The sequence below is a fragment of the Trypanosoma equiperdum genome, assembly GCF_001457755.1.
Source record: "Trypanosoma equiperdum strain OVI genome assembly, contig: ctg_1176, whole genome shotgun sequence".
NCBI lineage: Eukaryota > Euglenozoa > Kinetoplastea > Trypanosomatida > Trypanosomatidae > Trypanosoma > Trypanosoma equiperdum.
Genome location: NW_027123145.1, coordinates 32484 through 54871, shown reverse-complemented (window position 1 = coordinate 54871; position 22388 = coordinate 32484). Strand labels below are relative to the sequence as shown.

The following is a 22388-nucleotide window of genomic DNA, read 5'->3' as shown; positions in this document are numbered from 1 at the left end:
ATATATATATATATACAAAAGTGGCAAAATGAGGACGTATTACCTCATTACAAACCTTTGCCTATCTTTTGCAACTTCCCCTTCTCGTCGTTACTTTTATGACGTTGAGTCTTTCCACCACTCTCTTTGATATCTTTCTTGGCTGCTTTTTTGGTCTTTTCACCCCGCTGAATGATGCGGTCGTCCTTTTGTTTTATGTATCCACCGGAACGCGGGACCCGGTACGGATTGGCAGATGCCTTCATGGCAGCCGTCGGAGCGACATCTCTTTTACGCCTCTCAAGACATTTCTTTCTCTCAATTTCCTGCTTTTCTAATCGGCGAAGACGAGCCTTTTTGATGTCAAATGTATTAAAGTTCGTAGCAGGTCGAATAACTTTAATACCCTGCAAGTACGCAACAGCGGGTTCAATGAGATTAGCTTCCGGGCGAAGTGCGTTTCTCCACCACCTCAACTCAACGGCGTCATCAGCTTCTATGGAGTGAAGCAGTGCCTGAGGATCGTTCCTATGTTTGTCAATAAGGGAAACATTCTTAACAATGATATTAGTCCCTTTGATGAGTTTTTCGTCGCGACGAGATGCCGCTTTGTTTTTCATCCCCACTAGCCGACTAGGCGGAAATATATATATATATATGTATATATGTGTATAATATAAAATAATATAAAAACAAAGAGAAGTAAACACATATACGAGCCAACAATAAAAAAAAAGAATTATGCGTGCATACAGACCGATAAAAGGGAAAAGGATAACGGAAGGGGTTGCTAAACGAATAAGCTGAGTGAAGAGGGGAGATAAGTGAGAGTGTAAAAGCCCATTCTTTCCCATGTTCGAGTGGCGTTGAAGAAACAGGAAAAAAAACAACAACAGAGAATGAGGTGAGGGGCTAATAACATAGCAGCAAAGCAGAAGGAAACAAAGAGAAGTACAAGGCATAATATTTTCAACACACTCGAAAGGTAAACATACAAGAGAGGTTTTGATGCTTTTACCTTTTTACTATTTGTTTCCACTAAGAGAATATCTGAATTCCCTTTACTTGACTCACGCACTGCTCGCAGGTCTGCGGTCTCCTATTCTTTGCGCAATCCATGACATAGCCTCCCGAAGAGAATCACCTTTTGATGCACTGCATCCCATCAGTGTCCAAGTTCGATCATTTACAGCAGCCAACCCCAATGATTCGATGAGATCGGCGGGACTCACCGCTCCTTCCATATCTTGTTTGTTAGCCAGCACCAAAAGCACCGCCTGGCGGAGTTGTGGTTCATTGGCTAATATTTTATGGAGAACACTTCGCGCCGCAGGAAAGCGGGAGGGGTCAGCGGCATCCACCACAAATATTACGGCATCCGTTTGATCGTAGTAAAGGCGCCAGGAGTCACGCAGCTGCTCTTGACCCCCAAGGTCCCAGCAAGAAACTTCGATTTTGTTATTATTAGATCCATGCGAAATGCTCAGCTGCTCGACGTTCCCTCCAAGTGTCGGTTGTGTCGCTATACTGTGTCCAAGTTGCAGGTGGTACAAAATTGATGTTTTGCCCGCATTGTTGAGTCCAAGGATGAGCAATTTGTAGTGCCGATTAGGGTTGAAAACCGACCAAAGGCCACTAATAAGTTGTCCCATAACGTGCGAATGGCCAAATTGGCTACGGGTACGTATCTAAAGACTAAGCCTCTAACCTCAAACATACACACACACACACAAAGGCAGCGACAAACGGGGAAAGAAGTAAGAAAATATAACAAGATCGAAACTGTGCAAGTGCACATACCATGGTATACAATCGCATGCACTTAAAACAATTATCAAAGGAGACCAACCAGTACAGCAGCACTTTAACAAGCGCAAGTTCTGTACAACACCAAAACAACCACCACACACACCGCCGCCGCATTAACACGGACGCGTACACATCCGAAGAAACGAGGCATGTTCCCGCCTCGGTGGTGTTCTCACGAGTCCAGAGATGGAAGAAGGCACTTTTTCCAAAGTGGCTCGAACCGTCGTTCGTCTCCACCACTCCAAACTTTCACAATCGCTAGTGAGAGATAACCTTGGGTTGGGTGCACCTCGCGTACCTCACATTCAACCACTGCACCAACTACAACATCGGGTAGACTGTGGAGAACCACATGTGCGAACTGCAATTCTGTAATATAGATATCCGAAACGTAAAGATACTCGTGATGTCGCTGCTTCCACCTTCCTGCCCATGGAACAGTTCGGTGCACGCCACCATCAGGTTGTGATGGTGAGTCGTGACTGCATTCGACGACGAATCGCGCATACTCAGGTGCACACTTTACACTTCGTGTGTCACCAACAAGACAAATAAAGCGGTGATGGGGACTTTTCGTAAGGATGTTTTGTTTAATGTGTTTCAACAACCAGTAGCGTTGACTGCTTTCCTGCAAAATACTTGACTGCTCCTGCTTACTACTGATCATTGAACAAAGTGTGGCCATAGTATGCTCCGCTATTGGTTGCTCAATCAGCACAGGGGAGCTCTTTTGTGCAGAATGTAACGCACCGCCTCCACTACTGCAGTGCGAAGTGCGCCAGAGCCATACCTTCAATTGATGATGCACCAACATATCTGCATAGCGCCTCAATGGACTAGTGCTGTGCGTATAGTTATGTGTGTCGAGACCTGCGTGGTAAATGGGCGTGTGGAAGTAGACGGCTCGTGTGACTCCGCTCAACTGCCGAATGGATCGTTGCATCGCCTCCGCGAAAAAAACGTACTGCGGATCGAGAGATTGGACAGATACTACGCCCTGCGGCTCTCTGTACGACTTCGCTGCAACATGGTCTAAAGACAACTCTCGCGTGCCGCGAAATGGTATAGAAAGATGATTTTCCTGCGCCACACGAGAGCAAACCTCATTTGCGGCGATCATCATCTCCGCAACGGCCAGTCGAGCGTCCCTAGTGCCAATGATTTGGTCCTCCACCGAAAGTACCTGTGCCCCAGCACCCACTTTGATGAGCGGCTCAGGCAAGTCTGCATGGATGAAACGGTCTCCCGCTCGCAACTGCCTGGTTTCATATCGCTTCTGTGCAGCTCTGTAGATGCGGCGTAAGATGCTTTCATCCTCCACAGTCATCCACGAGGGACGGCATGATGATGTGCCTCCTGAGGCTACCATACCTTTCTTTCCCTCTTCGCGTTTAGCAGGAGAAGCCTGAGTGCTTTCTCTTTCGGTGTGATGATGCTGATTTCCCACCTGTGCCTCCTCATCATACAGAGCTTGTACCTCGTCGTACGTGATGCGGCGAAGTTTATGGAGCCAACCGACACCAACGCTATAGTTTTTCAGTTCTCCAGTTACCTCATCAATCTGAAACCGAATATCAAACGTGCGGCAAGGCCTGTCCTCACGTAGGGTTGCAGCATCAACTATCGGCTTCGGTAACATGAAAAAAACACCTTCCGGAAGGTATGTTGTCGTTGTCAGTAGCCTTGCGGTGAGTTGCTCCAGTGGACTATCGAACGGGCAGTAGACGGTAGCATCGGAAACGTACACCACAAAGCACTCCTCACCTGTCACGGGATCTTTATACACTCCTATCGCGTCATCAACCTCCGACGTGCTCGCAGAATCGATTGCATATGCCGGGTTGTGAGTGACAACACGGAGAATGTCGAATGGGTCGCTACCGTCGCGCTCCATGTCGTCCCTGAGGTGTGCCCGCATATGTGCAAGCGCGCTTGGAGGGTATTGCAGCTCTCCCGCGAACGCCACACGCCGAAGGTTGTCGCCCGGTTTAGCGTACCCTATTGCCAGCAGCAACTCTTCCATATCTATCGGGCCTTCAACACGTTGCGGGGAACCACGAATGCACGACAGCACATGACTCAGTTCATTCAATGCCTCAATCGACATGACCCCCTCACCCGTAGCGTAGCGTGCGAGTAATCGAAGAATTCTCCCTTCGCTCACCGCATCAAGCGGTTGAGCCGGAAGTGACCACACCTCACTCAGTGAGCGCTGGAGGTGAAGCAGTTCCTTGTCAAGAGAAGCATCCTCACCGGAATTCCCCGCAGCAGAGGAACCAACAGTAGTCAAGGATTGAGGATTGTAGCGCTGCAGCAAGGAACCGAGGATAAATTTGCGAGCCCATTCGGTATTCAGGTAGGAACCAGAAAACTGCACGAGCTTTGCGACGCGCCGAGGGGTCATCACCGGGGCGTCTTCTAACCGCCATTTTGGTACAATGAAGGAAAACAAGGTGGGAAAGGTATAGGCGCACAACGTCGCTCGGTGAAAAAGAGCAAATGGGTAAGTAAGCCCTTAAAAAGTTAAGCATGTTCCACAAATACATTACAGTTGATGTACCGTTCATACCTTGGGCAGTGATAACGATAGGCAGCAATGGCATTGACAAAAAACGAGCGGCAAAGTACAACTTACCCTGACCATCCCCCTCTTTTTTCTCACACCCTATTTTCTTCGTTACTTCATTCCTCTCCGCTTGCTCAGTGTGTGTGTACGTCGGCATCCTGTTGGTTAGCACCCAGTTGACGCATATTGCGGAAATATGCCGCCTTCTGCCGCAGCATCACTAACTCGTCATGGGTGTATTGCCCCTCCATTGCATCATCAAGGAGGCCAAGGGTCGGGTTATGTGTGAAGGCTGACTGCAGCTGTTTCAGACGACTGAGGAAGTGCGCCGCTACACCTCGCGCTCTTTCTGCTTGCCGTATATATTCAGGTGACAACTGACATAACAAATCGTGGCGCTTTTGCTCAACACGCTCAATCCAGTCACCAAGTTGGTAGTACCGACGGACGAGATAAGCGTCATACACCGTCTTCACAGTAGGGTGAAGATTCGCGTAGACACGATCAAGCTCTTCGGCTATCTTCTCCCGGTCTTTTTTTATGCCCACAATCATTTGGTGGAAATGCGGGTGAAGTGGATCTTCGTGTAGTCTCTGCAGCTGATCAGCAGGTTTCCCGTAGTACTCATAACAACTCCGCAGACACTCACTCAGCAGGTTGTGACTAAAATTGAGGTGGTTGTTGGGATGCTCGTTGGTTGGCGGGTATTGCATATGTTGCTTCAGGTAAGTATCACTGTAACCGTCCCATTGTTCAACGTTCAACCACTGCTGCTGGTCGCCTTTTGTGCGTGGAAGCGAATCGATGCCGTCTGGCTGTACTATGTGAGGATTATGCAGATAACGATGAAACTGGTCGCTCGCCTGCAGCCGGCACGCCACACAAAGTGGATTGTACCAGAGTGGCGAGGATGGTGTTGCGAGGGTGCTGCCCCTCCGGACGCACGGCTGTTGCGCTTTCGTAGCGGCACCCGCAACCCACGTCTTGGTTTGGGTCGCGAGCATAAGGCAAAACAACCGGACACAAATACTATTAATGTACTACACCTTTGTCCCTTTCACCTTCCTCTTCCGTCGCCGTTTCTGGTGCCTAACTGGTACAACCGACGCTCTCCTTCCACGGTTCCACCCTATTCCTTTCACCACCATCACGTTTGAGAAGGGGTAACGACGCGCATTTGGAAGTAATCAAAACGAAAAGAACGGGGGACACAATGGTTTTAAAACAATTACGTGAGCACACAGTGCATCAATAACATAAGGTTAGCACGCTACGACACCCCTTACCATGTGGTAATGCGCAATTTTCGACATGGGTCTCCTTCTAACTGGCTTCGTCCCTCAACACCTGTGTGTTTTCCTTCAGCCGGTCTGCCGTAAACATTGTGTCACATACCCACCAGATGTACCGCATGTCAACACACATCACAACACTCCTATCATTGCGCAACTACCCGACTCCCGCACCACTCAAAACTGCAGAATGTACGTATCTTTGGTTGATACTCATATACGTGAACCCGCCGCTAGTCGCCATTCTTCCACTACAAAAGATTAAGTGTTCCCCTACTTGCTCTGCCCTCCACTATGATTTCGGAAAAAATTGTCAATGTGTGCTCTCTGCCGCATTGTGACGTGGGGCGTTTGGCCGACGGAAGAAAACTTCACGATGGCCCATCTCCTTTGATTGCTTCCCGTCATGAAATTGCGAATAAATGTCGTTGAAGGGAGTGTAGTACTTCATTGACTGAGGATTTTCAGTTGTTCCGGCGCTCTCCCACATTTGCTGCAGTAAATCGTCCCATACCGCACGACCAATGTTCCATGCGGCTTGGTCTGAGCGGGGTCGGCGCCACTCACCGTATTCGCCCACCATGCGCAGAACGGGTTTGCGGCTGCCGAGGGGAGCATCCCATGCGTTGCTGAAGGCGAATATGCTGTCGCCATCCATTTTGAAGCGCTGCGCCCGAAATATACCGTGGCCCTGCGAAATCGTCATGCTCTCCACAACATTCTGGTGAACGCGCATCCGAGCCTCACGTGTGTGGCTCTTTATCCAGTGTGGTAGGAAGAATCCTTTGAACTTAATACCACGTGCAATGACGTCCATATTGGCGATCTGAAGCGGCTTTCCGCCTGTATTGCCATATGTAACACAAACACCATTGTCACCGAGAAGATTAACTAAACTGGAAGCGAAGTTACCACAGGTGTGGTTGAGTAAAAGCTTTGGCGGCGGCACGTCAGAAAGAAGCCGACGCATGTAGTTAGTTCGCACGTAATTGTACGGCACGACGGCAAATGCTCCCCTCATTTTGAAGAAAGCTAAAAGATGTGCATGCTCCGTGCGTCCCAATTGCATTGTCTGGAACAATTTTGCACCACGGGCACGGATGTAACCCTGACAAATTTGAGCGATAGAGGACGAGGCGCCTGTCTGAAGTACTACGTCGTTTGGTTGCAGACTCACGAAACTATTCGTTAAATGGTACGCCGTATGGAAAAGCGAGAGCGAAGCAAGGTATTCAATATCAACATCTGCGCGATTTGGCACGACGTCCAAATTTTCAACATCCGTCACAACATGTGTGGCCCATGTGCCCACCGTTGGATTATTAACCCATACAAGGTCGCCTTCCTGAAGCAGCAGTGAGGCCCCTTTACCAACTTCTTCAACAACTCCAACACCCTCAACACCCGCAACCTGCGGAAATGCGGTGGGTCGAAGCGGCCCACAGTACCCGCCGATCATGGCCCGGTCGTGTCGGTGGACGGGGGCCGCCAACATCTTTACCACTGCTTGAGAACCGCTCCTATCAAAAGGGATTCGGTAGCGCTCGTACTGCAAAACCCGCTCAGGTGCCCCTTGTTTGTGGTAGCGCCAACCAGTGGCAGCAACGCTCCGCAGAGCAGTCAACCCCAGGAAGGTGGCAGAGCGTCGCATCTTCCCGATCCCAGTATCTAAACTTACTAAAACTACTTTCTGTACTTTCTTTGTTCCCCTCCCGTGTCGTATCCTCACAAAGTGTACTACTGCTAATGTGCCTCAGACACGAGGGCACTATGGGATACGCCTGCCTATTTTAAGGTACACGTACCGGTGTTGTCTCTCCTGGAGCACTTACAAAGGGAGATTAATTCCTGTCAGAGCTGAAAGTAAAATTGAAACAAATCGGTAATGGAAGCAGGCCAACCATCGAGCCACATAAGGAGAATGCACTAAAACTTAAGCCTCATGTGCGTACACCATCTTGACATAACCACCACGCAGGGGGGCGTGGACCCGTGCTTCTACCGCAAGGGAGTAAAGTGTAAAACAAAACAAAAGTGTTCACACAAACGCCCTCCCCCTTGCAAACTTTGTACATAAATAAATGCTCTTCACACACCTACACAGCAGACTCTCTGTCTGCGCCATTCATATGCCGGCAATACGACCACAGAAGCGCCCCTTTGCCACATTGAAATAGTAAAAGCTCCTGGACGTGATAGGAACAGCATGAGACAAACAGGATAAAATAGGTGAAGCAAAGTAGGGGTCCAACGCAGCCAACGCCCTACTACTGAGCTAAACTCCTCTTTCACTGCTTCGGTGCGAACTCCCCGTCTCTTTTGCTTCCTGTTCACGGGCGGCTTGCTGAACATTAGCAAACCCCTGAAGTGACGCGCGATGCGAACCCCCTTCCCCGGAAGGTTTAGGGAATACAAAGGCAGAATTCGCGGAGGTCCGCCTCGGTGGTGGTGGTCCCCGCTTAGTGGTGCTGCCACTGGCCCCTGACGGTTTTCTTTCACTGAGCGTAACCGCATCAACATTAATTGGTGGGAAGGTACTGCTCGCATCTCCGCCCGTAACGGTATGCCCGCCGGAGTGAGAGGCCCCAGCAGGTTTTTCTTTCCACATACTCTCTAGCATACCAACTAGTGCACTCGTTGTGGCAGCAGTATCCAAATTGTCGTCTAAATCAGCTACATTCCCACTAGAGATGAAGCCAGCACTCCTCGGTGAGGTGTCCTCCAAAGCAGTGGGCGACAAAGCGGTCAGCCCCACTTTCGCACCCCCTAGATGCTGACTTTGTCCAGCAGCTGTGGCATCTTCACCGTTGGTTTCTTCCTTCGCCACTTGTTCCAAAACAGAAATTTCGAGGGAGGGCTGGTGATCACTCGACATATCGGCGTTTGACGACGATGTCTGCCGTCTCCCCTCCGGATCTGAAATACCCACAACACGCTCCTTAAGTCCCTTGCGACGCATCTGCTGTGCGTGTTGGTCCCTCGCCCGCTCTTCAGCAAGCTTCTCCGTTAGCTGTTTGTTCTGCCGGCGTAACTCCTCAACAGTATCTTCAGCCTCTCGAACCTGTCGCAGTAGAGCGGCACGACTTTGCTCTAACCTTTTAATGTCCTCCTCCTCAGTCTTAACTTCTATGATACACCCAAGCTGCTTTTCCTTTTTCTTTACCGCCTCAAGAAAATCAGCTTCCAGTGCCCTCTCTTCACTCAGAGTAAGAAGTGCCTTTGGGAAATTAAGGGTGGAGATCATCTCCAGAAAAGCAATCTCTGCGTGGTAGGTCTCGAAACGGTACGCGACACGGATGTCGGATAGGTGTGTGTGTGACGCGTCGTTGCTTCTGCTACTTGAAAGAAAAAACAGATCCCCTAGTCGCTCACGTTTAAAGGCAGCATCAAAACCTGAAAGAAGCACACTGTTGCGGGCAATCTCACACATATCATTGGGCGAAAGCTTCCACACCTTTGAGGCAATGGAGTACTCCTCTAGTAGTGGCTCCTGGGTGTGATGGAACATAAGTGGGCTGTCCGTGCCGAGGGAAACATTAAGACCGCGACGAAAGAACGTCGGAAACGGGTTGTCCAGGTACCCGAGCACCTTCGTGTTGTTGCTCAGCGGGCTTACCGTTACCCCAATGCGGGCGAGGTAAAAAAGATACTGCAGTGGGGTATCATCAGCGAGAGTAACGCCATAATTAATAGCGTTGGCAAGCAAAAACCCACCGATGAGGTGTTCCACAGGGCCTGTTTCTCCACAGCTTGGTCGAAATGTAAACGTCGAGAACTTCCGGCGTCGACGAAACTCGTTCAGTGAGTAAATATTTGCCCACACATGATACATGTAGTAGTTGTATGGAGGCTCTTCCTCGGTCGTCCACTCATGAGGCGGTTTCGTTGCATTGTTGAGCGGTATGTCGTGTCTTCGTTCGTCTTCAACGCAATCGAAGCCAGAGATGTGGTTAAGGAAGTGGAACAAGCGGGGATCTTTGCTTGGATGGAGTGAAACAGTCCATAGTGGTTTGAATATGTTTTCGATGTACTCAGTAAAACTTTGGACCTTTCCACACTCGCGCAGATAACCGTAAATGCGCGGGATCTGCACCATCCATCGGTTGTGTACTGATGCCATACCATGTGTGTCGAACCAATCAGAGAGCAACCCCCATTCATTGGGGCTCGCGCCATAAATCGGTAGCCTGTTTTCGGTGAAGGTGAAACGGTCATGCTCGAAGTTCTCAAAGGTTAGCTTTGTCAACTCAGCGAAGTAGCGTCCCTTCATTTGGTTGTCTGTGTTCAGCAGTAGTGTACACAAGACATCACGGCCGCCAGGTGTATATTGTGCGCTCCCAACACCAAGTGTTGTGTCGACTTGCACATTGAGGTCATCTACAGTTAGTGTGCTCGGAGAAATATTTAACTCCTGTAGCAGTTGCCGCAACGTTTGCGGTTCTTTTCCCTCTTGGTGGGCCACAATGTCATCACCATTATTATTAGCCTTGGAAACGATGAAGTTCAGCAGCTGCCGAGCAGTCATACCGGACTCCATACGAACATTATTGTCCACTTTTGTTGCTTGATAGAAGTCACGATTCTGAGAAGCCTTGCTGGCCGTTGTCCCCGCTTCAAGACTGCGGTTAACCGCAAGGTGTAACATAAACTTGCGCTCAAGCAAATTCAATCGCCGCGTCGCGAAGTTGCGTACGTGCGCATTCTCTAGCATGGCGCGCAGTTCCTGCACATGTTGACGAAAGTCGTCAAAGTGAAACATATCTTTTGGGAGACGGGGAATCTGATGAACCTCGTGTGGCACAACAACACCTTCGACGGTTTTGAACATCCACTCGTCCTCATCAAATGTATCATCACGGCGGAATGCATGTTCAATATCGTCCGATCGCAGCACTCTCCCATCTACATCACGTATGTTGTGCTGCCGAACATACTGCGAGCGCAGCTGTAACGCACGATGCAACAGAGTCACAACCAGCGTATCAGAAGGATCACGTTCGAGGGGGCCTAAGAAGACAACGCGAGGAAAGTCCGTATGTGGATCGCGAGCGAGGAACGGCATTTGACTTGACTGCATCATTGTAACGGCTTGTTGTAAAGTTACGCCGCTTGGCTCAACTTCGGTCGAATCCCCAGCATGGCTCCCAGAAGCCATGAGAGGGGGAGGGGTGGACAGCAGTGTCGGGAGAGGAAACGCCCCTCGCTTTCCCCTCGTATTTCGCACCGCGGCCTGATGAATAATGTTCAATTCCGTTTGCCACAGTTCCTGTCGCAACACAAGACGGCACGTCGGAACTTTGCTAAACTCTAGCATGTTCCCCTGAATGCCTTCCTGAAGGAATGAATCCCCCAACCACAGTGCCTTAACATCGGCGGGAAATGACGACACAATCACGGAGTTTAACGCTATCTCACATGCATCAGTGCCAGATAGCTGAAACAGTTTGCTCGCAGTGCCGTATTCCTCGATGAGAGGTTCTTTAGAATGGTGAAACAACAAAGGTTGGTTGGTCGTCAGTGTCACGAGCAACCCGCGGCGAAAGAAAACAGGAAAGGGGTTCTGCATATACGGGAGCCCCATCCCATTGTTACACAGTGGCATCATGACCAGTCCGATCTTTCCGGCACCATAAAGATACTGCAGCACAGGATTATGCTCTAGGAGAACACCGTTAACAAGGCTGTCGCACAGTAGGTAAGAATAAACCAATACATCTATTTGACCGTCACGATTCCCGGCGAAGGCACGTAGCTGCAAAGTATTGAGGCCCTTGCGACGGCGCAAAGCGTTGAGGGAACAAAGATTTGCCCATACATGGTAAGCGAAGTAGAGATCACAAACATTCTCACTCCATGGCACCTCAACGGGTCGCCTCAGCTTGCGCTCGAAAGTGGAGTTGCGCTCCTCTTCATCGGACACAATCACAAACCCACCAAGGTTCTGGAGCAGCGCCACAATAGAAGCGTTCTTCGGGTCTTCGGGAGCGAGTGTTGCTGTAAACAGTGGTAGGAAAATATTTTCCAAGTGTTGCTGGTGGTTCTCAAGTGCATCCTTTGTTGAATCGCTTCGTATCCGTCTCCGGGGTAAGGCAACGAACCAGCGGTTATGCCACATTCGTAGCAGATTATGCTCCTGTGCCCACGCGGCCAGCTGCTCCCAATCTTCGGCAGAAGTACCACATAGTTCAACTATACATTCAGTTGCCTGTGGGTTTCGCATTCGTTGCTCATTCTCGGACAGTGTGGGTTTCACAATTTCTGCAAAGTATTTCCCCTTATTCAAAGTATTGTGTGTGAGGAAGAGTTGCAATAGCTCCGCGCAGTTGCGTCCAGTGCGGTTCAGTTCAAGATCAAGCGGATCGTAATGGTAACGTTGCTTTTCATTTGGTGGTGACAACCCCAGACCCTCGATAGTTAGCTGCTCAACCTCCGTAAATCCGAGCTGATCGCATGTTGTACTCAGTGTGTGCACCTCAGTTTTATCCGCCGAATACCGCACCTCATCCGATCCACAATACTCCACCTTGTCCTGGATGTATTCACGCAGCAACTCCGAATTCACCATGCAACTCAGATACACGCTATTATCAACTTTTGTACAATCGGAAAATACACCAACATCGTGGCGGTGGTGGTCAGGGTTCTCAACGTTGCTGCTGCACAATTTGTACAGGTTATACTTCTCTTCCAGCACTTGTAGACGCTGCGAACACGCCCGGCGGCAATCTGGATGCTGCATCGTGGCACACAACTCTATCACGTCGTCGTAGAACTGCTCCCATGGTAAAACTTCGGTCTTTTGGTCCGTGAACTGGGCGACACCAGTTTCAAAGGAGAAAACAACCGGAGGCACCAAGCGCCCTGTTCCCTCCTTCTGTCCCTTATCCACTGATTTGTACTTCTCTCGTGTGGTTACCGCCCGGAGGAGATATTGGCTAGCGGCTTGCATTTCAATGCCGCCGGAGTCACCATCCAGTTGTACGGCATATAAATTGTGCTTCACCGCGAGTCGCGCTAAGTTGTGGGTGTTTCCCTTTCGGGATGTGTGTTGACTACCAGAGTGAACTGAAAGTGGCGCCACGACGCTGGCAGCGCCTGACATCAGCGCCTGCGCCCGTGAGGCGAAGGGAGCACCTTTACTTGAGCTCGGGACTTGATGGCTGCCACAACTCCTCACACTGGGGGCATCGGGTGCCACCGTCTGTAACAAAGTTCCACCACTGCCTTCTGCAAACTCACTTCCGCAAAAAGTCGTTTCCGAGACTTCATGTTGTTTGGTCTCTTCCTCGCACTGAGAAGACGCTGGGGGGTCAGAGTTACTTCCCCGGTTAGAGACCTGCTGCTCCATGTTCCTCCAAAATGGTTTTTACCTCCTATAAACAGCCCCTTTCTGCTCAGACGGGTGTAAACTGCCGTAAAATATTAATAAAAGGAAGACACAAAGTCGATCAAATGAAACACACACACACAGAAGAGGAACACGTACAGCTCCCTTCAACAAACGGAGAAAAAAATAAAGAAAGAGATACAGAGAAGCACACAGTCCATGAGAGAGAGAAATAAGCTTTAGTGCTGTTTACACCCAGTCAATCGTGCACTGTAAACCGGCTGCGCGCGATGCCGCCCCTCCCCCCCCAAAAAAAATTGCACTCGATAAACACAGCTTTCGCCCTAGCCATTGAAATTCCTAATAGCACCAACACAAATAGAAGTTTCTGCCCGCACCCCGCCTGTAAGCAAACGCCTCTAAATGTCAGTAACGCCCACGTTTGCAATGCCCGCATCCATGTACCGAACCGGTTTTTTGGCGTGAGGTGGCACTGTCTTGCTTCCACCGCATGTATGATCAATGTGAATGGGGCATTCCCAGACCGACTTTCCAGTGAGAAGAACCTCACGGTCCACATAGTCAACAACATTCGTGTAGTTGTACTGCACAATATCAGCCAAATGTTTCCGAGTATAGGTGCTATACTCATACTTCCATTCAGGGACGTGTGGCCATTTCATGAGTGTCTCCTCACGGGCCCTTTCACGCCGTAGCGCCTCGCAGTACACGGGATCCACCACAGCGTACGGCTGAGGCTCACGCACGTGCTCCGTCAAGCCAAGCACAGTGGCTACACCGATAGTAGTTATGCCCAATGACTGCGCGTACGATAAGCCATCCTCCCGGTCGTAGGTTATGTATGCCTCCCACGGTCCCTCGATCTCATCTGGGTGTACCGGACGCGGCACAGCCTCAACAGTCTCATACCGCGGCGGGGGTAGCGTCACATTTGGGAAATAACCAAGTTGGATGGTAGTGCGTGCGAGGTATGACCGCCGTTCAGCTTTAAGCCGCTCGAGTGGGTTCTTTGGTGGAGGCTGTTTTTCCTTGGGGGGTGGAACGGGCACGCGTGCTGCGACAATTACCCCCTCATGAGTTTCAGTGTCACCACTGTGTTTAGCACCTTTATCTGAAATGGCATCGTTGGCAAATATCCCCGGGGCCAGTTCCACTTCAGTATAGTCGTACGCGCTGGGTGCTGCCGTTGACCACTGATGGTATGCCTTCACATCACTACATTCCGCCATGTACTGCGTCCAAAGTTGCTCCGCTTCCTCCTTCTGTTTCAACACCTCATCCGGAAGCTTCAGCTCGACTCGCACGATACCTTTATGTGGTTCAAAAACATCATAACGACCGAAAAGTTCACGCAGGCGCTCCTCCTCGACATAGCAACTCAGTTCCACCTTCACCACACTTGTTTTGTCATGCGCCCCAGGGGGAGGAGGAGGACCCGGTGGATAACGATAAATGCCACGTTTCAGCCTTTCCTTAAATATCTCCACTGCTCGGGCCGTTGCTTCCTCATCACGCTCCTTCACGACACGCTTAATGTTGCGCATCGATTCATCGATCATTTTCAGCCTCGAGGGGGCAGGCATTGCACCCAGTTCTTCTTGGTGCCGCAAATAGTGTTCCTTCATGGACTTTAACATGTTTCGCTCCTTCAAAAGCAGGAACCATATGTGCTGCAAATCGGCGAGACTTTTATTACGTAGCACCTCAACCGTCCATGACCCGCCGGGAACGGGGGGTCGTTTGTTGTTGAGGAAATTATTGTCAACGAACTCATAGAATGCTGCTGCGCTCAATTTCGTTAAATTACGCTGCATGTTCCGAGCAAACGTGAATGTAACCAAATGTGAACAGTACCGCCGAAGACGAACAGCCTTGCTTCTGTTTACTTCTCCCAAACAATGACCAATGAAGAAAAGAGAACATCAAGCACCTCCCTCGTGTTCGAAAGTAGAGAAATAAGGATAAGTAAACGTAAAAACGAGGGATAGCATACAATAGTGTATGAGGTGTTAGAATTAAAGCTGTGGAAGATTGTGTCCTGGACCACATTCAATGAAAAACGCATACAAGAAACTCTTGAAATGTAAAGGGCACGCAGACACGAGTTTGTGCGCTACACTAAGACCCGTGTTCAAACATTTTCTTACAAATCGCACGCTCTTCCCTCACCAGCTGCTTCTTCTTTTCTTTTATCTTCATACGTAGTTGTTCGACAACTTCCTCCGACTGCTGGCCATTTCCCTCCGCACAAGCGGCAAGCACATCCACATCCTTCTCGGCCTCTTCAATATGGCCTCTTTGCACATGGCATTCGGCACGCCGCCACAACGCTTTTCTGTTTTTCTCCTGTCCAGGAACATTGAGGACTTTTGTTGTGTGTTCAACGCCTTTGTCAAAACGACAGAGCCTCATATCAGCAACCGCCAAGTTGTTCATAACTGTTACGTAGAGATCCATTAACTCACTCTTGCGACCAGGGCTGAGGTCCCGAGGTGTTGCTACGCCTCTTCGCCGTGCCAACATGTCGATCAACGCATCTTCCGAGAAACCTCCGTCTCCCGGTATGTATTCAGATAGAAACAGCAGTGCCTTCTTGTACTGAAAGGAAGCCTCTTTAAAGTTTTTGTCCGATATGGCGGTATTTCCCCTTTCCTTGGCCTCCTTCGCTCCGCGCAAGCACCGCGTATAAGCTGTGTCTTCCGTCAACGGTGAAGTTACAGGCCTCACGTCCTCCATGCACTGCGGCTCCGTGTGAGAACAATCTGGATGTCAACTATATTTAGCCTTCCTTATTCGAATAACAGATAAATTTGGAAGCAAAAACTCCTTGAGGGATCAAGGGAGTCCCATAAATGAAATCCTAAATTGAAATTTAATTCCCTTATGCAAAGAAAAAAACAAAACAAAGAAGAGGGCATGTTAAAATAATTACGTGCGCATGTATCTGGATAGGCAAGCGTCCCTGCTGAATTTCTGACGGCGTAAAGAAGCAGTAATTAAGCACCCAACCCTACCGGGTCCTCACGCTCCCGCAACATTTTTAGAGTCAGCCGCATGTCCTCCGGAACTGGGCACTCCACTACGGTCTTTCCCCCTCCGTTGCCGCAATATTCATCGTAATCGGCATCACCCACACGCGGAGCCACGACGCCACACCGTGGTTTGGCAGATGTTCCATGTTGTGGGGTAAGTGTAACACGGACTGCATGGAGTGCAGGCCGCTGCAAACCGAATTCCTCCCCCACTACCTGCGCTCGCCGACTGTAACGGCCGTCACCCAACAATGGATGACATAGCCGAGCAAAGTGCTGCCGGATCTGGTGACGACGTCCCGTGTGTAAATGAATTTCCAAGTAATAGACGCCACTCCTCGGAAAGTACTGCAATACACGATATGTTGTTGTGGCTGACCGCCGATCCATCGCCCCTACAGGCAAGGCGCCTCCCTTCGAGGAATTGTACGCAGCGATCTGAAGAGAAAAGTCGGCGCCATTTGCAAGGACGTCGCACATTATGATCCCACATGGATTGAGGTACCAACACTCTGACGTATCTATGCGGGAGATCGGTGGGGGACAATGCAAAACAAGCGCCCGGTAAACCTTTTCCACGCAACGCTCCACAATACTCGCACGGCGAGCCTCCTCAAGCGAGGCTTCTGTATCCGCAACGAGCACTAATCCACTAGTACCCAAGTCGATACGGTTAACAAGTCCATGCTGAAACAGCACGGGCGCACTAGGTCCTTTCCACGGGAGGTTCCCTGCCAAAAAATCGAGCAAGTGAGGGTGCCCCACATGAAGGGTGGTGCTCATACCCGCAGGTTTGTCAACCGCTGCAACGCCAAAAGGCAAGTGGTACGCCACAACTGCGGGTCTCCCTACCGCGCCCACCACTGTTTCTCCACATATTTTGTCGTTTGCGCCTTCGTCCTGCGTGATTCGCTTGACTCCGCACTCAAAGTATTGTATTGCCTCAACAAGGTCAACCTTCATAAGTCGCAAGCGAAGCTTTGGCACGCGGTATGTTACCATCTGCTGAGTGGAGCAGCACTCTACACGGAAGAACGATTCTGTTGTTGTGGTAGGGTATTTAGTGACCCGGCGAAGAGATCGACCGACAAGGAGTGCTTCAGCACCATCCCAGTCGGTTGTCCACTCAAACCCGTCATCGATTATGTACTTCTCATTGTAAGTTCCCTTAAAGTACGGAGCGGCACCAAAAGCCTTATCACTGGGTAGTACAAAGTATGCAACTCCTAGCATGCGCAACGTGTCATTACCGATTTCTGACGCTTGTTCACAGCCTTCATACTTCGCACCCCCTCTTTCACCAATATGGGGAATGACAATGGCGGTCAGCAGCGCAGCGGCAGCCTCTGGAGACAGAAGTGGCGGCCCATAAAGATTAACCTCCCGGGCAATAATTCCTATAAGTCCAGATAGCGTCTCCACTTTACTGCAGCTTTCAATCCAAGTAGAGAGGTGGTAGTTACGCGCGCTATGCGACTTGCAAACGAAGAACGCCTGCCGCTTGGCAGCGTCGCCCTGTAACTCTTTTAAAAGACTCAAACACGAAGGCGTCAGTGAAGTGGAGCAATCAGACTCTCGCTCTACATGTGACGACTCCACCGAACGCGACCATAAATGGCGGCAGTCAACTTCCACTGGAAGACGGCGACCCTGCAACACATCGTAGAAGTGGTCGAACGACGGAGGTTGAAGAAGAACTCGTACTGCCACTCGAAGAACATCTAGTGGTACAATCAAACTTCCCACCTGCAGGAGTAGGTCTGCACAGTATTCTTGAAACGCAGCGTAATGAGCGTGCGGTAAGAAAAGTGTATAAAGGACATGCAAGCGGGTGTCACGGAAAGCTTCCTCAAGTTTCTCTTGGTTCTGATGCCTGGAATGTGCTGAGGCAACTTTGCTAAGCAGAAACCAAGGGAGGAGCTCCTTTGCGGGGCACCGCAATAGATAAGGCACCATGAAGGAACCAGCACCCTCAAAGCGGACTAATGAACGCGAAAGATGCCGGGGAAGTTGCCTTAGTATCCATAACTTGCGACGCAGCTCAACCAGCGCGGCAGATGTCGCCCTTAAACACTCCCCACTCTCTTGCAACTGCTTATCCGAACAATCACTGCAACTCACTTTACCCATTAATCCTATCCCACTTGTGCCCCCGTCACTCCGTGTAGCAAAAGCACGGGTCCGAAGCCCAACCACTGGAGGCTTTTGGAGCAACACCGTCTCAAGTGGTGTCTCCAATGCTAGAAGGTACTCACGCGGTGGTTTTCCCAGCGGGGAAGAAGACGACCGGGCCCATACTTTGCTTTTCAGAAATACAGGACGTGGGGTGTTAAACAACGCGACAAGCGCATCCGTAGTTGACGAGCCACACGAAGTTACGTTCGATCCAATGCTGAAGAAAACATCACCAAAACCGCCGTCCGTAATCAGTGCAATCTCCTCCTTCCCTTCGTCATCGTCACAATCACCTGCAGCAGCCGCTCGCTGGTTGGATAAATCGTCACCTTGCCTTCTATCCGCGCCTCTATCGCGACTGAAAGGACCGGAAGCGACATTGGTGGCCACGAGTCGAATGTGCTCAAGAACGTCCTCCCACCTTCCCTGCAACAGCAACTCTGCGTACGCAGCAGTGCTTTTCGACAACTCCTTGTCAGATAAACAGAGGGTTACCTTCCGGCCTTCCACATGGATTGAGTTAAAAGCCGTACGGTCTAATCCACATGCCGCCGCCAACCCTGCGTCGCGCTGCTCGGCTTCCCTCGCAGAGTTCCACCACTGCTGAAGCTGCTGAATAACGGCCTGTTCCTCTGTGACGGGCATTTGTTGAGGGTTGGGCCCTTGCACGCGATCCTCCAAGCTCTGGATGTACTGATGGAGAACAATGGCAATGTCAGAAGAGGGTATATGGAACTGATTTCCCCCTTTAAAGTGCATTGCCCACGATAATACAGCCAAACTTCTTTCCCACGACGGTTCATCAACTGCTTCTTGGGTAAAGGGGAGTCTTACAACGGAAGCTGCTGAAGAGGCGGTGAGGCCCTGACGTCGGAGTCCTTCCCCCACGGAGGACCAAACCGAGCACAATACATCCCATTCTTGCTTTTGCTGCATGGGTAGCTGGTGGTGAACGAGCAAATCAACGTAAGCGCGGGCCCCACGGCGCCGCAAAGTCCTCTCCAAACGAGCCGAACCCACTTGGTGGTGCGCACTTGATGGCAAGACTCCCAGAGGGGAGAGAAGAAGTCGCTGTGCCACGAGCGACTGCCTCGCAGCGAACTCCGCGCGTGTACAGTGGAATGCACAGTAGGCGACCCATTGCTGCAACATGGCGTGCAACTTTGCCTGTTGTTTTTCAACAAACGCCGCAGACACCTCGTGCGACTCCTGCTGGTCCTCCGCTTCGCCACCGTCATAATCAGCGAGGCTCTGCAGAGTTATGGTAGTACCGGGTGCTGTTACTACCGCTTTACCTGCCGCAAGGTGGTCGGTGCTTCGGTAAGGACTGGAAACAGACAATGCATCTTCCCACTGCTTCAATGATCTGCTCTGAAAAGTTGCCGCACACTTCAGAGCTTCGTCTAGCGGATGCTTGCCGGTGGCTGAGGTCCGTGCGTCGCTTTGACACCACCACGGGACGTGCTGAAGACCACGAACCGCGGCGCGGAAGTATTTTCGCGGAACAGTAACTCTTCCACCGCCACCCACCATAGCGACCTTGCCGACTGACATGTTTACGTTACAGCCTTTGTGGTTAATCAAAATGATAAGGGAATGCAAATCAAGACACAAACACAGGGAACCCATAGCATTTCACGTATATATGGCGTGTGGCAGCAAACTACGTTCCCCCTCCCTTCAGCCACGGCGGTTAGCCACCTGTGACACCACTAACTGTGAGCAAACATTATAATTTACATTTGAATAATAAGATTTCATATTTTAGAATTGGGGCACAAGTTGTGTATATATATATATATATATATATATATATATATGTGTGTGTGTGTATATGTATGTGTGTATCTGTCTCCGGCCCCGGTAGTGTTAAAATTACGGTCACAACAATTTTACTCCTCATTGAACAGACCGTACTCCGCCATAAAGTAGCACATCCACATTGTTTTGTGTGACGTCATATTTTGGGTAATCGGATTTAAAAAGAAGGAACCGCTACGTCGTGAGTACCTTTTCGGTTCAGTGGACCTCCCCCTGCCATGCTGTCAAAAGCATTAGAGCGCTTTCCAAGTTAACGACCCATCCGAGGGGAGGTACGCACACAACGTACCCAACACCATAATATAAAATGCACTTGAATTAAACTTCCTTCCGCCCATTTGCAGTCTAAACCCACGCATCACATCCCCGCTCATCCGCACTTTCTCTACTCTTTCGCCCTCACCCCTTTTCAAAAGATTCTTTAGAACTAAAATAACAACCTTTCTTCTCGCAGCGACTAATGGAGGGCGGCGAGTAGTCCGCCACCCACGCACACACCGACCGCAACGCAACGGTAATTCCTGTATACACGTGGGACAGTTGAAGAAAAGTGCGATAAAAAAAAAGGAAAGATGTGCGAGATTCAATTACAAGTAAAATTTTTAAAATTGTTACCAAGCGAAAGCAGAGAGGTAGTAAAGCGAGTAGTTGTTGTAAAGGAGACATGCGTTATGCGTGCATTTCCCATTCCCAACGATAGACAGAGTTTCCTCAGCAGATGCCCTAGTAATTCATGTATGGGACCAAGATCGCAAACATAGGTGTGAAAGCAAACGGAAAATACAAAAATAAGTAAAGCAGTGTTCTCCACGGTACCGAAGCCCCTTTTCCCCTTTCTTCAGTATCTTCGCTCCATCCTCTTTCACACCGTGCGAGCATTTTTTTTTCTTCGAAAATCGATTTTGTGTTGTGCAAACCTTAAGTTGAACGCGGGAACCTACATATCGCGACCTTGTTCCTTCGGACAAACCTTTTCCAATACTTTTTCGTTTTGTTTTGTCTACAAGCGCTCTCCAGAGAGTTACGCCAAAGCAGATTAGCCGTAGGGGAAAGAACATCATTTACACCCTATCCTTCATTTCTTTTTTCCATGTTGTTCTTCCCATTCAACGACCATCCTTGTCCTTCCTAAGTTCACATATTTACTGAGTGTACTGAACACCCGGCAGTGGAACTGTTGTGGCAGCACGCCATACATGATCAATATAATTGTAAGCTTGCTCCACCGGCTTCCCCTTCAAAGTGTCTGACAGTGAATCTGTCTTATCGCGATTCCCGAAGCTGAAGAACTGAAACACTTGTTGCCGCCTGGTGAATACTTGAAGGCAGGTTGGAATTACCACCTCAGCGGGGAGAAGCATGAAGTATGGAGGTCCCTTATTCACTGTCTCCAAGTGAACAGAGAGCTGAATACTTGCAATATCTGCCAAGGGAATAATTTGCCGTATGATTGGTTCGTTGCCATCCCCTGAAAAAGCAGCCGCCTTCAGTACGTCTTTCGTTCGCTGAAACGTAGAGGACGTACCCGTGCTGAAGCAAAGGTTGTTCGCTGTGATATAAACACGTCCATGAACATAACCTGGTCCGTGGATAGCGGAGCAAGGATAATCCGCCACGAGTGTCTCGCCTTGTGCCCTTAAGTGCGGGAAGTTTTCCTTGAACCAACTGTGGTTCATCCGCTCGTTAATTTCTCGCATTTTGTTTCCTGTTGCATTTGATGCCTTTACAGCAGCTCTCTCCACTGTACTCGACACCTGATGTGCAATGCTGCATATATTGCGGGTGGCGCCTGAAAATAGTGAAGACATCTTCGAGCCCTTAGTTCCCCCCTCAGGCGCTGGTTGTTCCTCAGGAGGAGGTGCTTTTTGGTCCTTCTTTTCCATTTTTTTCAATTGCTCTTCAGAAGCCATGCGGTACTGCTCATCCGGTGTGGGATCAGTGCAGGGCGGATGTGGTTTAGGAACAGGGCCATTAAATATCAGCGGTTGGAGCTCTAAACTGTCTCCCCCATGCGCAGTGCTTCCCTCCATCACTTGTTCCTGTCTCTTAGTGCAACGTTAACTTCTTCAAGCAGAAACACAAATACACACGTGCAGAGGAGTGTGGATACGTGTCAGAAACGATTAATATTTTTTCTTTAAAAACGGGAAGAAAAATGAAGCAGTGAGGAAAGTAAAGGGAAAGCGTAGGAAGAGAAGGTATGGGCACAAGCAACAATCACACCACTGGTGTGTGCTATGACCTGTTATTGAACTTTAAAACCGACGCAGACGTGTGTGCCGCCCCCATAAGGGAAGGCACCTCATTGTCACAACACCACAACGGAAAGGAATGAAATGAGAAAATATGTTTACACTTCTCACTTG

General features: G+C 49.8%; 9 protein-coding genes and 2 pseudogenes across 11 annotated transcripts; all 11 read right to left on the bottom strand.

Moving 5' to 3' along the window:
* Window positions 1-47: 47 nt before the first annotated feature.
* Window positions 48-599, bottom strand: TEOVI_000767600 (uncharacterized protein; the record flags this gene model as incomplete). Its single annotated transcript, XM_067220549.1, has 1 exon — window positions 48-599. The coding sequence occupies one exon, from the start codon at window positions 597-599 to the stop codon at window positions 48-50; it is 552 nt and encodes a 183-aa protein (XP_067076650.1).
* A 450-nt stretch (window positions 600-1049) lies between these two features.
* Window positions 1050-1631, bottom strand: TEOVI_000767500 (ADP-ribosylation factor-like protein, putative; the record flags this gene model as incomplete). The annotated part of the gene is made up of 1 exon (XM_067220548.1): window positions 1050-1631. One exon carries the CDS (start codon window positions 1629-1631, stop codon window positions 1050-1052), a length of 582 nt encoding a protein of 193 aa, XP_067076649.1.
* Window positions 1632-1960: 329 nt separating this feature from the next.
* Window positions 1961-4192, bottom strand: TEOVI_000767400 (mitochondrial exoribonuclease DSS-1; the record flags this gene model as incomplete). Its single annotated transcript, XM_067220547.1, has 1 exon — window positions 1961-4192. One exon carries the CDS (start codon window positions 4190-4192, stop codon window positions 1961-1963), a length of 2232 nt encoding a protein of 743 aa, XP_067076648.1.
* Window positions 4193-4488: 296 nt separating this feature from the next.
* Window positions 4489-5358, bottom strand: TEOVI_000767300 (uncharacterized protein; the record flags this gene model as incomplete). The annotated part of the gene is made up of 1 exon (XM_067220546.1): window positions 4489-5358. The coding sequence occupies one exon, from the start codon at window positions 5356-5358 to the stop codon at window positions 4489-4491; it is 870 nt and encodes a 289-aa protein (XP_067076647.1).
* A 601-nt stretch (window positions 5359-5959) lies between these two features.
* TEOVI_000767200 (oxidoreductase, putative) lies at window positions 5960-7297 on the bottom strand (the record flags this gene model as incomplete). The annotated part of the gene is made up of 1 exon (XM_067220545.1): window positions 5960-7297. One exon carries the CDS (start codon window positions 7295-7297, stop codon window positions 5960-5962), a length of 1338 nt encoding a protein of 445 aa, XP_067076646.1.
* A 624-nt stretch (window positions 7298-7921) lies between these two features.
* TEOVI_000767100 (AMP deaminase, putative) lies at window positions 7922-12994 on the bottom strand (the record flags this gene model as incomplete). The annotated part of the gene is made up of 1 exon (XM_067220544.1): window positions 7922-12994. The coding sequence occupies one exon, from the start codon at window positions 12992-12994 to the stop codon at window positions 7922-7924; it is 5073 nt and encodes a 1690-aa protein (XP_067076645.1).
* A 398-nt stretch (window positions 12995-13392) lies between these two features.
* Window positions 13393-14808, bottom strand: TEOVI_000767000 (Mitochondrial 39-S ribosomal protein L47 (MRP-L47), putative; the record flags this gene model as incomplete). The annotated part of the gene is made up of 1 exon (XM_067220543.1): window positions 13393-14808. One exon carries the CDS (start codon window positions 14806-14808, stop codon window positions 13393-13395), a length of 1416 nt encoding a protein of 471 aa, XP_067076644.1.
* A 304-nt stretch (window positions 14809-15112) lies between these two features.
* Window positions 15113-15730, bottom strand: TEOVI_000766900 (uncharacterized protein; the record flags this gene model as incomplete). The annotated part of the gene is made up of 1 exon (XM_067220542.1): window positions 15113-15730. One exon carries the CDS (start codon window positions 15728-15730, stop codon window positions 15113-15115), a length of 618 nt encoding a protein of 205 aa, XP_067076643.1.
* Window positions 15731-15990: 260 nt separating this feature from the next.
* TEOVI_000766800:pseudogene lies at window positions 15991-19830 on the bottom strand (annotated as a pseudogene). The gene has a single exon. A coding segment is annotated over exon 1 (3840 nt).
* A 425-nt stretch (window positions 19831-20255) lies between these two features.
* TEOVI_000766700:pseudogene lies at window positions 20256-20688 on the bottom strand (annotated as a pseudogene). The gene is given in 2 exon segments: window positions 20256-20579; window positions 20581-20688. Coding segments are annotated over 2 exon segments (432 nt in total).
* A 476-nt stretch (window positions 20689-21164) lies between these two features.
* Window positions 21165-22052, bottom strand: TEOVI_000766600 (GRAM domain containing protein, putative; the record flags this gene model as incomplete). Its single annotated transcript, XM_067220541.1, has 1 exon — window positions 21165-22052. The coding sequence occupies one exon, from the start codon at window positions 22050-22052 to the stop codon at window positions 21165-21167; it is 888 nt and encodes a 295-aa protein (XP_067076642.1).
* Between the last annotated feature and the right edge of the window lie 336 nt (window positions 22053-22388).